This window comes from Haliotis asinina, chromosome 9 (genome assembly GCF_037392515.1).
Source record: "Haliotis asinina isolate JCU_RB_2024 chromosome 9, JCU_Hal_asi_v2, whole genome shotgun sequence".
NCBI lineage: Eukaryota > Metazoa > Mollusca > Gastropoda > Lepetellida > Haliotidae > Haliotis > Haliotis asinina.
Window position 1 is genome coordinate 10,588,383 of NC_090288.1, and position 14,237 is coordinate 10,602,619.

The window sequence follows — 14,237 nt, forward strand, 5'->3', positions numbered from 1 at the left end:
TTTATTATTATGTCTTGTTAGTATTTGGTTAGCCTACATGACACATCTTTTAGAACTATATATCAATTGCTTACTGTCTTAAAAGATAAATGTCGCACGTTTAACTGATAATGTGATTCTCATCTGTCAAGCTGAAACTGACACAGCGGAACAGGAATAAGGATCATGGCGTCAACTTTGGCAGATGGACAGGCGTTTCATTTAGTGTTCGGTATATATAACTGGAAGTGAAGTCATTGGAGCACTTTTATCAACAGTTCTTGTAAATTGGGTTTGATCTTAAACCTCAAGACCACTCACCATTAGGATCAAAGGACACCAGGCCTCAACGAGAAACAAAGTTTCTAAATTCACCATAGCCGGCCACCTTCCAAACCTCCACTCCAAACCTCAATATCAGAAGGAACACCACCAAACACATGGAACAAGGCTGACTTCAATGACGCAAACTCTGGACTCTTCCAGCTTAACGTTACTTATATGCAACAAACAAAACAAAAAACAAAAAACACGATCTAGCGGTTACAAGGCATTTCTGTAGCCAATTGAACTACTCTTCAGTCAATAGACAGGTCACAATACTTCATCCTATAGTCCGTTGAATTATACTTCTGTACATAGCCAGTTTAACTAATAGTATACTTCTGTTTATAGCTAGTTTAACTATACTTCAACTGCACCATCAGCATATCCGTCATCAAACCACCAAAACAGGAAATCATTAAGGATGCTGTAGGCATGACAGATATCGATGTCATAGGCTTGACGGATGTAGCTGACATTGATGGAATACGTTATCTGCCAGATGTTCATTAAGAGCCCATCAAAATGTTAAAATTTTAAACTATTGGATTATAATATTAGAAATGGACATCACACATTGCAGAAACGTGGGAAATCGAATTCGGGATTTCGGCCTAAGGAGTTAACCCTTTAACCACTAGGCTACCCCTCCGCTCATTCAATTAACAGACTGTGGTTAGAGCAGCGCAATTGCAAATTGCAGATTGCAATTATATACGCAGACACGTCGACAGTAGACAAGTAGTCCTCATACCTAATAAATACATCAAATTCTGACATTTTGTGGTTATTTTCAAATCAAGGGCTTTTGTGTCTATCTTGATACAATCTACCTTACAATTTGATATGAAAGACTTACCACAAACAACATCCAGGTCTTACCTAAACATGCCCAGATCCATATCAAAGCAGTAAATCCAAACATTGGTGCCCCTTCTTGTTTTATCCTTTTCTGACAATGAATAAGGTTTAAGCGGTAAACTGTTTTCCTGCTGAAATAAGATTGTAATCCTATACTTTATATAAAAATCTTAACACACCGATGAACTTCATAAATAAAGACCCGAGCCTCCTCTTGCTGCTCTACTGGGAACTGCCCTCCCTGTAGGAACAGCCTGTATGGGGGTCGTGGTGGGCGAACTGTCGAAGGCACGAGGCTAGTGATCCAGCGAGCTTGAGATGCCAGGATCGAGCCCATCTGTGCCTGGGTGTAAATAAGACCTTTATTCAGCTTTGTGTGCAGACTCGTTCAGTGTTGTCACAACCCCTAGTGTACAGTGCACGGTCTTGTGCAGTTGAAAGAACCCACGAACCTGTTGGTGAATGACAGGGCAACATGAATAAAGAAAACACCTTGTTCTAAATGCAAAGATTTAAAGTTGATCATACTGATGGACTCTCAGTGAATAACGACTCCACCTTCCTCTTGCTGATATTACTGGCATATTGGTGAAAGAGGAGTAAACCATCCTCGTACAAACACTCACTTTATCAAGTGACTCAAGACTATCTATAGGGTGTCCTTTGCTCAGTGGAAACTAAGGGTCACTTTGGTTAACTAGAATTCCTCCATTTGGTGGTGACAGGCATGGGAAGGATACAGTATATGATGTCTGGAGTTATGACGTAAACAGTCTTCTAGAATCCAAGAATTATTCGAAGTACAAGAGGAGAGAACTTATAATAAAGTGGTAGGGGAAGTAGGCCAAGACAACAAGCATCTGGATACCATAATTGGACCAGCGACTCTGATCATGGTCCATCACAAGCAAGATATGATTAGCGACAAACACTCAGCAAGGTTATTCAGATTACCAACCTATAGCAAACAGAACCTAGAACCTGGAATCCGATGGACACTACTTGCTGAAAGATGTAGTCAAGTGGGACAGACACAGTGTCATTGCCATGTGAGACTTGACCATAGAACGAGAGGGCGAACTTATAACGTGCACAGACCAATGGGCAAGGGTCGCCTGTAGTCATCCCTATGCACCTCAAGCCAAAGCCGATACCCAATGGGCTGGTTGGAAATGCCGATGGCGTGGACGTCGTGATTGGAGGAGTGCAGGTTTGATCATTGCTGGATACTAGAACAACAGTTTCCAGCTTATCACAATCATTTTATGACACACACGTATGTTCCCATGGAGCCTTTTCAAGACATCCTTAACATTGACTGTCCAGTGGGGAATCTCTGTCATATACAGGTCTGCAAGTCTGGACATATTGACGTTAAGCTAGAGGCAAAAGGAGTCGGTTTTGAGGAGCTCATTTATTGTTTATTCCTAATCTCCAACGATTCCAACTATAACAACAAATTGTTAGCTTTACTAGGAACAAACATTCTTTCTCATTTAATGGATCAATGCCAAGGCCAAACATGGCGTTAAGTTCTTACTGAAGGCTGCTTTGTGTACACCCTGGTATCTGACTAAGCGTAGTTTCACTTTATATTAAAACGAACGTGAAATGTAATGGTGGAAACCTTGGACTTGTACCGAATGCTGAAGCTACCAATATCATCATCCGTGCCACATGTAGCCAGTGTAACTACTCAGACTGTTGTTACCATACCAGATACCCTGTTATGTGATCTCCAACCTGAACTTGTCCAAAGTATCTTACCACTTGAGTCGGGAGGCGGAAAGAAGGTCCTTGAACAAGTCGCCATTATTGACCAAGAGGGTTTATACTATAACTATACCTCTGCCCATAGCCCATTTAGGGATACTTTTGTGTCTATAGACAGTGTAATCATAGTTCAGTCTAAAGTCAATTTCACCATACTTCCGTCTGAAGACAGTTTAACTATAATCAGTCTGTAGCTACTTAAAGTATACTTCATTTTGTAGTCAGTTGAACTATGCTTCAATATATAGCTAGTCTATTTTCAGTCAGTGTGAATCAGTTGGTACCCTTAACCCTACCATTCTACCGTCGTAATGGTTCACATCACAGAATCAGGTTTCCAGTCATGTCATCGATGCGTCTGTAGTTATGCCTTGAATCAGTTCAATAATCTGTCGAAATAAAGTATCAACATGTAAAATGGATTTTAACAAACGTCACTATAAGACTGTTTGCAGTGAACCACACCGATGAATGTCACTTTAAGCAAAAACATAAATCGAATAAAGTGTCATTTAGAATGCTAATCCTCATACATTTAACTTGCCAACTGGACATTTAAATCTCAGAACTTTATTCAACTTAGGACAATAGTTTTTAACAAACGATCATAACTTCAAATCGCTATTATTACAGGGGGGTAAGCGCAGTAGTTGGAACAGAGAAACAAATGCACGTGCGATACGTGATGATCTTTAACGTAGACTAACCCCACTTGTTCTCGGTGTTTCATTTAATGTGCACACCCCATTGTAATGCAAATATAGAAAGCGATTTAGAACTATGATGGTTTGTTCATGTCTGTACAAATCTTCATTGGTCTAACCCCCTCTTGTCCCGGATCGATTGAGTCGTTTCCTATATTTCAATCCAGATATCTGTGATTGGATAGCTCTACTGTCTAATAAAAAAGACGACGTTTCTAAGGGCAAGGATGCATGGTTCATGGATAACTGTTCACAAACAAGAAGATAATAGGGAGCATTTAACTAGGCGCTGAACACACAACTAGAGTCGAATGTGAATGGCAGATTTGTAAGTCTCAAATTGTTGAACTTTATGTTCTTCATCGGAGAAAGCGGTCGGGTAAATACTACGCGTAGGATGCCAGTGACGCATGCTCATCTCGACTCGGAATTCCCCGTTGTCGAGATTCGCTGTTCATGTTGAAGACTGCAATGAAAACACACTGTCTCAAATGAAGACGGTTTAGAGCTGTTTTCAGACGCTGCGAACAGCTTTTAACCCCTACATGAGAAACCACGGGAGGCATGGCAGTGGCAGAAAGAAAGTGCCGGTGGGTACATCAGGGGATGCAAAGACGCAAAAAGTTTAGAAAGCTAGAGGTTTTATGACCGGCTCAAATGACAGAGGGAAGTTCCTGACGGAGAGAAGTGAAGTTCATCTCTTGCACCCACAAAAGGGTAATGGTGGGTACATCAGGGTGTGCAATAACGCAAAAAGGTGTTACGGAGCTAGAGGTTTTGTGACCAGCGCAAATGGTAGAGGAAGGTTCCTTACGGAATGGTAGAGCATTAAACGCAGTTCTGTGAAAATCATCTTTTGAAATCATGGAAGGGTGCTCTTGGGTACATCATGGACTGCAAAGAGGCAAGAAGGTGAATGGGAGTTAGAGGTTTTAAGACCGGCTCAAATGATAGAGGAAAATTCACGATGGAGTGTTAGAGCGTCAAAATGCAGTTCCGTGAAAGTCATCTTTTGCACACCCGAAAGGGTACTGGTGGGTACATCAAATGCAGCAAACACGCAGCTAATTCGGAGCTAGAGGTTATATTGACCATCACATCTCGCGATGTGTTCTCATTCCTAATCAAGCACTTCCGATTACGTAATCTGGCTGCCGGTAGGCAGCGCATTCTCCATCAAACGTGACAGACACAGGGACTGGGCAGCTGTCTTCCATGGCAGACTTTTTCAAAACCGAACAATGAAACAATACTATCGGTTGATGTGGTTGTATAGTCTGGCTGTATTAAAGTATTCCAGTAATGTAAGCGTTTTGAAAATCGAAATGCCGAAATACCTAAAATAAACTATAGATAAAATATTACTAACTACCTTTTTTCAGATTTTGTGATGCGTCGATAGTATGACTACCGATCCAGTTCGATCCTATTTCTGTGTTTTCACCTCGATATTCAATCAGAGAAAGAATGTGATGTCTCATAATTTGCTATGTTAAAACCTCTTCAAATCTGGACTGCAACCCAAGTAAGTATGACCGGTATAGGGTATTACTGCATGTAAAGTATTTATACCTACCTGGGTGTCCCACTGCATCAGATCACAGATATATGATCTAATTGTAGCTTTATAATCTGAGTATGGAATAAGAAGTGGTGTCATTTTATTTATTGAGTGCTGATTTAGCAGCAAAATCGGCCATTGTGTTGCCAAAAATGCCAACGTAGCTGGATAACCAACAAAAGACAGTGTCGTATTGGCCCGTAGCAAGATCATTATGTAGTTCAAAACTTGTATGAAAAGTGGATGTTTACACAAAGTGTTTAATCGCCCGAAGACATGAAAGAGAGTCAGAATAGGTTAGATATTGGTTATATTTAAGGTGTCTTTAGGCATATGTATTAGCTGTTAAAATGGCTTTTGCGTTTGCTGTAAAAATAGAGCTGTTATCCGGTAAACGAGAAGAAAATTGTTCTGGATACAATGACAGTGGCACAAGCCAAGCACCACCATCCGTGGACGCATTTGTAAATAAGGATGTGTATGTACAGTATTTACTTTTTTAACTGGTTACATTCTTGTTAGGTCACTTCTGGTGGAACTACCTGCCAGGGAGGAGAAGAAAGCAGATGAGAAGGAGATATACTTTCTAGCTCAATGCCAGCAGAAGAAAGGAAAGGTTTCACTCTTAGTCCCAGAGACGGAACAAGAGAAGACTTTTCGTTGTACAGATCCTCATAGAGAGGATTAAAACACAGTTATATGCTGGATTTGACTCATTAGAATACAGTTTCGGTTATACTGCAAGGATAGTTTTATACGACGTTGGTTAAGGGATGGCTCATCGGCCTCGACATAAGGACTGTCAACAGGAGAGGTTCGAAAGGACCCAAGCGAAGTCGTAGACCTTGGTGGTGGACAGAATCTAATAGTTTCAGGTTGCTGTTGCAGGCTCCACCATAGACGATGGAGCCATAATCAAGTTTAGAACGGACCAGTGATCGATATATATGAAGAAGGGTAGTTTGATCCCTTCCCCAGTTAGAATTTGAAACAACTTTCAACAAGTCATGTGCCTTTAAGCATTTATTTTTAAGGGCTTTAATATGTGGCAAAAGTGTTACGTGTGAGACAATAATTAATCCAAAGAACTTGGCCTCCTTTATTACTTTGATGGGAATACCATCTAGAGATAGTTCAGGGTCTTTATGTGGTTTGTATTTACGACAAAAATGTATACAATTAGTTTCTGATTTAGAAAATTTGAAGCCGTTTTCAAGACACCATTTATTTATCTTGTTTAAACACAATTGCAGTTGCTGTTCAATATCATGCATATTTCTACCACGACAAGAAATATTAAAATCATCCACAAATACCGTATAAAATCGTATAAAACGTTTGATAAGCTATTTATCGTTATACTATAAAGTGTGACAGATCAAATACTGCCATGTGGGACACCCTGATCCTGATTGCAATGATCACACAGGGTAGAACCCACACGGACTGTCATTTAAACCGAAGTCATGTAAATCTCTTAAAATGCCATATTTCCAAGTAGTATCATATGTCTTCTCACGATCAAAAAAGATTTTATTAGTTTATTAGTTAGCACATTTTTAACGCATGATTCTAAACGCACTTGGTGATCGACAGCACTTCTGTTACGGAATTATAATATAATATTATAATTGTTTACCTTCTATTATTTATTCCAAGAACCAAACAAGTCGATTGTTTAGCATGCGTGCCACGGTCTTGCAATCACGGAGCTAGTTAGTGAAATTGGTTGATAATTTGACGGATCCGTATGATCACGTCCACGTTTAGGTATTCGCACTACTATAGCGTCACGCCAGGAGGGAGGAAAGTTACCCGATGATCAAATAACATCAATAATATTTAATGGAGTTTCTAGACAGGATTCTGGTAAGTGCCTTAGGAGCTGACATTGTATGTTATCAGCTCCTGTAGCTGTATCGCAGGCTTGTTTAAGAGCGGTATGCAGCTGATAATTACAGAGGACTTTGGCATACACTCGTCAGCTATAGTATTTAGTTTATCAGAAAAAAAACATATGATATCATCAGAAACACCAATAAAAAGTTCAGGTATAAGTTTGTCAAGATACAGTTTTCCATCTAAATGAGAGCTAGCCTTTTTAAAGTCCATCTTGATGATGGAGGAACATCAGATGGGGTTACATGTTTCAGTATAGTAGGAAAATGGTCTCTTCCACAAAGGTCATTGTGGACAGACTATTCAAATTCAATTTAGTACGTTGGGGTGTGTTACTGACAAATCAAGAGCTGAATATGTTCACGTACCAGGATGTGAATACGTATCTCTACCAATAAGAGTTGATAATGGGGGAACGTACAATGAACACGCAGTAAGTGTAATGTTCAAAGTCGCACTGCAGCTGCTTGGAGATTGGTTTTGTGTCACAAAAACGAATAACACCATGTCTTACAAGAATGGTGGACCCTCCAGTGGCCTTATCACCTGGAGGAGAACCACAATGATATGTGTTGTACTGACATAAGTTTATAGAATCTGTCTGCTTTCAGGCACGTTTCTTGTAAGCAGATCGCAGATGGTTGAAGATCCTGGTCCAGTTGATGAGGTTCATGAATATTATTTTAAGGCCTCTTCCATATTTCCGGTCGTAGAAACTTCTTCGGGGTATTTATTAAGCATCTACCCCTTGCCTTTCTAGAGGACAACATGCTATGTGCCTTGTGGGGTATGTTTTCGGACACATCGATATCCATGTCCTACAGCGACCCAAATTTATTTAAAAGCTGGATTTTTTTGTTGAACCTTTGGAGGCTCTGCCACTTTGACATTGTTGTGAAAACTCATTTTTTGATTTCACCTTATGATTTGCAATGTCTTTCACGTTTTTTTGTTTTTTTTTTTGGGGGGGGGAATCAGATTTAGACTGTGAGTGAGATTTTGATGCCTTTGATATAGATGTATCCTGAATACGGGTATCAGACGGTGGTCGAGACACAGAAGCATACGTTTTCGTGAGTTCAGATTGTGAGACTTGGTTTTTTGGCTTCTACGAAAGTAAAGTCTTTTTGTAATTTTCATTTTGGTGATTTCCATTTGCTGTTTCCAAATAGGGACATTCCTTTGAGAAAGATGAGTGATTTCCATCGCAATTGGATGTAGATACGTATCTGTACCATCATAGAATATACATAAACATCCCCTTTCTAGAGGGTGACATGTTATGTGCCCAGTGGGGGATGTTTACGGACACATGGTTATTGAACCTTTCGAGGCTCCGCCACTTTGCCATTTGGTTTCACCGTATCTTTTGCAATGTCTTTCACGTTTGCCTGAGAAGCAGATTTAGATTGTGAGTGTGACTTAGATGCCTTAGGTATAGATGTATCCTGTATACTAGTTAACTCTGTAAGTACATGTGTGCAGTCTGAGTGGATATCTCAGGTGACAGAATCTGAGGGGAATCGGTATTTATCAATGTCCAGATGGTTTGACAGCCTATAGACATTTTGGTTATTTTGGCTCAATCAGACGGTGGTCGAGATACGGAGGCATACGTTTCCGTGAGTTCAGATTTTTTGGGCTTCTGCCAATTGTCTTGTGTAAATTTTATTTTCTTGATTTCCATTTGCTGTTTTCAATTCCCTTGCAATTGGTGCATTTTTGAAAGTGCTGTTGCAGTCATCCGCCGTGTGAGATGATTTACATGTACTGACACCATGGCCGTATCTTTCGCATTTAAAGTATCTTAAAGGACTGGGAAAATCAATAAAGGCATTCAGTAATTGGCGTACGCCTGAGACAAAAACCTCACATACAGTGTTCAGAATTCAATGATAACAAGCAAAAAATACTCAAATTTACTGTGTTCCATGGAATGCACGGTCAAGCAAAAACCATCTTGTTCAATATTCAGTAGCATTGTATACCATGCTGTGTTTACGCTATTGACTTACAATCACAGACTCAAAGACTATATCAATTGAGAGCAGAAGAATAGGTTTTAATAGCCATTCAATTTGTCCCTTAATTTAAGCTGAGTTAACTTTGACGCACTAGTCCTTAGTAACCCGAACCTCAACGACATATATATAACATTGATTGATTATTGTACTGCCATACTGGACAAAAAATCAATTGTTTCCACCGTGAAAACATGTGTTTAACTGTCTGTAGCTAATTACAGCTGAAAATTAAAACAAATAGGCCTGAAATAAAACACACTGAAAATTGTAGTCGATTGTCAGTTCGATGAAGCTGACTGGAGTAAACTCAAAAACGTAAATGTACATATTCATATCACTATATTTCTCTTCAGATTGCTGTTTGCCGGTTACCGGTTAACATATTTAATGTGAATGAATATACAAATTTAAATGCTTATGCGAGGCGTACAATTACACAAAATAAGTGCCAATCTTGTTAAAAGTATATTCCAAAAAACTCACGATCACCCATAATCTTTGTGTGGACCATGATACACACAATAACAGGTAAGGGTACCAAGTTCAGCAGCCACAATTTTAAAACTTGAGATAAATTATTAACTGATAAATCAGATATTGCGAAAGAACTGTGCGAAACTGTTGCAGGACAATTATCTAAGAAAATTGTCAATTTCAATTGATCATCAATTGTCATATTAACAGCACTAGAGTACTTTTGTAAGAATAAGCAATGTATCATCTTTTCAGATTCTCCCTCTTATCAACAGATGAATTAACAATCAATCAGCTGAAATAGAAATACTTGTATTATCTATTGATCTTGCTACGGGGCAGTACGACATCGTCCTCTGTTGGTTACCGAGCCATATCGGAATTATTGGGAACACTTCGGCTGACTGTGCTGCTAACGCAGCACTCAACAAATCTGTGACAGCACCTCTGATATCATACAACGAATACAAAGCATTTATTCGATGTTACATTCGTGAGCTATTGCAAACAACTGGAGTGCTACACCTAAGTGGGTATCAATAAATTACGTAAATGTGGACTAACATCTACATGGGCTGTCACTTCAGATTTCAAGGGGTCATTTTGCGACGATGTCGCATTTTCTATGCAAGACATTCTCAAGGATACTTATGAAAGCTTAGGATCCCCCGTTTGTATCCGTTGTTGTGAAAGAATCGTGGTCAAGCATGTTCTGCTGTATTGATTTCTACATGAAAATGTTAAATATGTCAACTCACTAACTATGAACGACCTATTTAATAAGTTGTCATTTCATGGTTGGGTATAAATTGATTTAGCTGAAAAACAAACCATCAAGTCCTGTTTTTAAAAAGCTAATTTAAATTTAGTCGAATGAAATGATCGTATGTGGCTGTACCTTGAAGGAGGTTGAAGCAGTATAGAATTATTGTCCTCCCGAGGGGGTACGTAAGGTCAGGATAATTAAGGTAGATTTATCATTGCCAGGGGTTTGTTTGCAGAATTCCCGTTGCTTTGAATTTGGCTAAATTTGACTACGATAGCAAACGAGTGAAGGGGTGATGTCGATCCTGCTTTGCTCCATGGCCCCTAGTACGGTAATCAACCTTTAACTGTTAGCAATTTGGAGCCGGTTTTTTTCTACTGTCAAAAAGTCATATAACTGTTGAGTTGATGGCTAGTTTCAATATCTCAAATTGTGATATTCTAGATATGTTACTGTCCTTTGTCGACAGATGTTATAATCTAGTATTATCTATTGTTACCTGTTTTATGGTCACGATATGGCTGAACTATTGTAGACGTGACAATATCTTAACTTACGCAATACTGCCCCATTAACAAGCCAGGGGTCAAATCATTTACTGGCACTACAAGGCCCACTATTTCCAACAGCACTGAAGGAATCATATTCTCATACGAACCATATGACCAGCTTGAGTCAAAGCTACCCTTCCTGAGCTCCTACCCTTCTTAATGATCATGAACATGACACCTGTACTTCGTCATACTGCCTGTACTTAGTACTTAGTACTTAGTACTTAGTGCTTAATAACCCATTTGTGATGACGTATACCCTTATTACGAAATGATCAAATCAAGCACATCTAGAAAAATAGAATTAATCCATTCACGTCGGGTTCTTATTCCAAAGTGCCGTATGCTTCATTGCAATGTTTACACCCAATTAAGAAATACATGACAATCACATTGAAATCTTTTGCATTGAGCTACTACAGTCCCATAAACAGGAGTCTGGAGTCAAAACAGTTACTGACATTGCAAGGCCCATTAATTCCAAAGCGTATTGTATATGATCAATCAATATTCCGTTGGTTGTACACGTCTCATCTGCATTTAAAATATTCATATATACAGAGGTGGATCAAGTACTTTCTTGTAAGCCATTGCGATCGAAATAACCGATTATCTATTAAGCCTCTTAGACAGAAGACGATATTCGTCACACTATGGAGTGTTGCTTAATCACTTTTATACTGAATTGTCTTTTAAACCTTGTGTCTCCTTTATTCGAGACCGGCATTGGACACAAGTGGGAAAAATTCACAAATATCAAAATAACAACTGACAATCTATCTGAAGTTTCCAACATTGGAAGCGATGTTGAATGTGTCTCACTGTGTCTTATGGCCAAAGCGTGCGTGTCTGTGTTCTACAGACAGCAACATCGACGGTGTCAGCTCCATGACATATTGTTCATGTCACCTCAGGACGGACAAGAGGAGGTGGGAACAGTGTACTACAGTCTGAGTACAGGTATGCACATATACTACTTAAAAAAGAAACGATTTGATTGCGTGCAGAGGCATTTATGTGCTTGGGAGTGTGAGCTCAAATTCCAGCTATATGACGGTATAAATTATACAATAACGCAACATTGTGATACTGGTACGATGTGAATACTTCAGGATTATGATGTGGCGATGCAATTGTCTAGTGTTAACATCTGACAAATATAGATACACATATGGTGTTGATATTTGGTGTTGGTGTATATTTTCCAGTTACATTTAAGGATCAAATAAACAAGGCACCGCAAAATAAATGTACCTAAATCCAAACCATAAGGTTCTGCTTCTGAAAGGAGTATGACTCAGGCAAAGGCAAATTGGTGCCACGAAAGCGCAAAACCTGTTCTATTTATAAAGTCAAATTGGTGCCACGAAAACGCAAAACTTGTTCTATTTAGAGGTGTAAAACTACCAAAAGACACTAGTTCACTACCAGACCTAATGTCAAATGCAGTGATGAAACATTAAATGATGTTCAAGTTCTGCTCTTGAAAGGAACACCACAACAAATTTCAGTTCAAGTCAAACTTGCTGAAAACATATTTCTGTTTTCCCATTAACATTCAAGTCAAATGAATGAAAAAGGCACGCTAAAGTAAGTCTAACTAAATTCCAAACCATAACTGTCCTTTGTGGTCTGTCACAGGAGCTTGTCCACCGGGCTACGTCCACAGCCGCCTCCTCAACTTCTGCTATCAGCTTCACCTGCAGTCGATCCTTTACAACGAGAGTCTATCTGACTGCAGTTCAAGAGGAGAGCATTTCATTACCATTGACAGTCCGGATAAGCAGAGTCACTTTGTAAAGCAGGTCACAGCATCCTCGGGTGAAAATTTAATCCTCTAATACGTGGCAGGATTGGAGAAACAGAAAACACGATTTAATTGGTCATTCTTGGCTAATTCTAAATCTTGAGAAAAGTGATATTTTTCTCACTGTTGCCTATGAGATCTGAACTTAAATGCCTGTGATTCCTTGTGGAAACATTTTGCACAGATCTGTATCTACTGATGAGATGGTTGCCTTGAAATATTTTTATGTCATTTGAATTTGGGTACATTTGGATTAGTTGGGACCCGTATTAACAATAACTGTAATTGCTCTTTGCAGAACTTTGTAAGCCTTTAGTTATTGATTTTCTTGGTACACAGGCCTGTCGAGTGCTGCTTTGTGATGTTCAGGCATTCTAAAAAGTTTCTTTGTAAAGGTAAATAGGGCAGATAAACCCTTGTCCAGTCAACATGTAATAAACACATCCATTGATAGACACAATGATATATCATCTAATGAATCTTTAACTATATCTCTTCATCGCTATTTACCATGGCGTTCATATTTTTCTTATGATGCTCTATGCAAAATATCACTTGGTGATAGTGACGTCATGAACAATGCTATGGCGTTGCGTTTCATCAATGACGTCGCGTTGTTCATGCAGCGACGGCTTGTAGCCAGCGTATGTTTCAAAGTGGATTTGGGTATATCTTGCTCAATTTGACGCCGTCGACATAGTATGACCACTCATATTATATCCTCTATATATTTTCAGATAGCAAAAGATATAGCTACTACATCGATGGATCAGATGCGGCAACTGAAGGGCAGTGGGTATACCACGACAGCCGACCAGTAACCTATTTCGCTTGGGATCGAGGTTATCCGGAAAATTCCTCATCCATCAGAGACTATCTTGTTGCTAGCAAGGCCTCAGCATTTCGCTGGCAAGACAGGAGGGCACAGGATACAAAATACTATGCTTGTGAGAAAGATATTTGATGTAGCTGCTTTTGGTCAAGGACCAAAGGTCAATACCCCGGGGCACTGTAACATGCCTACTCCTATACACAGCACGTGCAGTAACCGCATTAGATTGTCTATCCTAGATGTTCAGTTGCACCACTTCTCCCTGGTACAATAGCTCGTTGTTATAAGCCGATGCTTTTCGTAATTATTGAATCACATTATATTTACATATTTACAGTATTCATATTTACAATATTCATACTTACAATCATATTTACATGTAACATTTACGTGGTCCTTAACAAAAAAGTGTCATTAAACCATCTGAATGTTGGTAAATATAATTTTAGACTGTGAGCACACACTTTCCTACCTGCAGCATCTGTGTAGCAGGCTATCGATTTCAGTAGTTAGTTGTCCTCACTCTCATACTAGGTTCGATCTTTTTTCCTATGGCAAATTATGGCAAAAGTACAGTTTAAATTAAATGTGTTTAATCTTCTAACATGTCCTTACCATGTTTCATTGTATTTATTTTGTCATTCATGACGACAGTGTTGATTAAATGTATTGTATTCTCTTG

The 14,237-nt window shown here is 39.2% G+C and overlaps 1 protein-coding gene across 1 annotated transcript; it reads left to right on the forward strand.

Annotated features, from left to right (window-relative positions):
• The first annotated feature begins 11,704 nt into the window (after positions 1 to 11,704).
• On the forward strand, positions 11,705 to 13,841 carry LOC137296705 (tetranectin-like protein). The gene is made up of 3 exons (XM_067828531.1): positions 11,705 to 11,876; positions 12,558 to 12,737; positions 13,461 to 13,841. The coding sequence occupies exons 1-3, from the start codon at positions 11,747 to 11,749 to the stop codon at positions 13,685 to 13,687; spliced, it is 537 nt and encodes a 178-aa protein (XP_067684632.1). The 5' UTR covers positions 11,705 to 11,746; the 3' UTR covers positions 13,688 to 13,841.
• Positions 13,842 to 14,237: the final 396 nt, after the last annotated feature.

Coding starts and splice junctions, on each gene's coding strand:
- LOC137296705 (XM_067828531.1), top strand. CDS start 11,747: ATGGCCAAAGCGTGCGTGTCTGTGTTCTACAGACAGCAACATCGACGG. Junction 11,877..12,557: donor GTACTACAGTCTGAGTACAG/GTATGCACATAT, acceptor GGTCTGTCACAG/GAGCTTGTCCACCGGGCTAC. Junction 12,738..13,460: donor GCAGGTCACAGCATCCTCGG/GTGAAAATTTAA, acceptor ATATATTTTCAG/ATAGCAAAAGATATAGCTAC.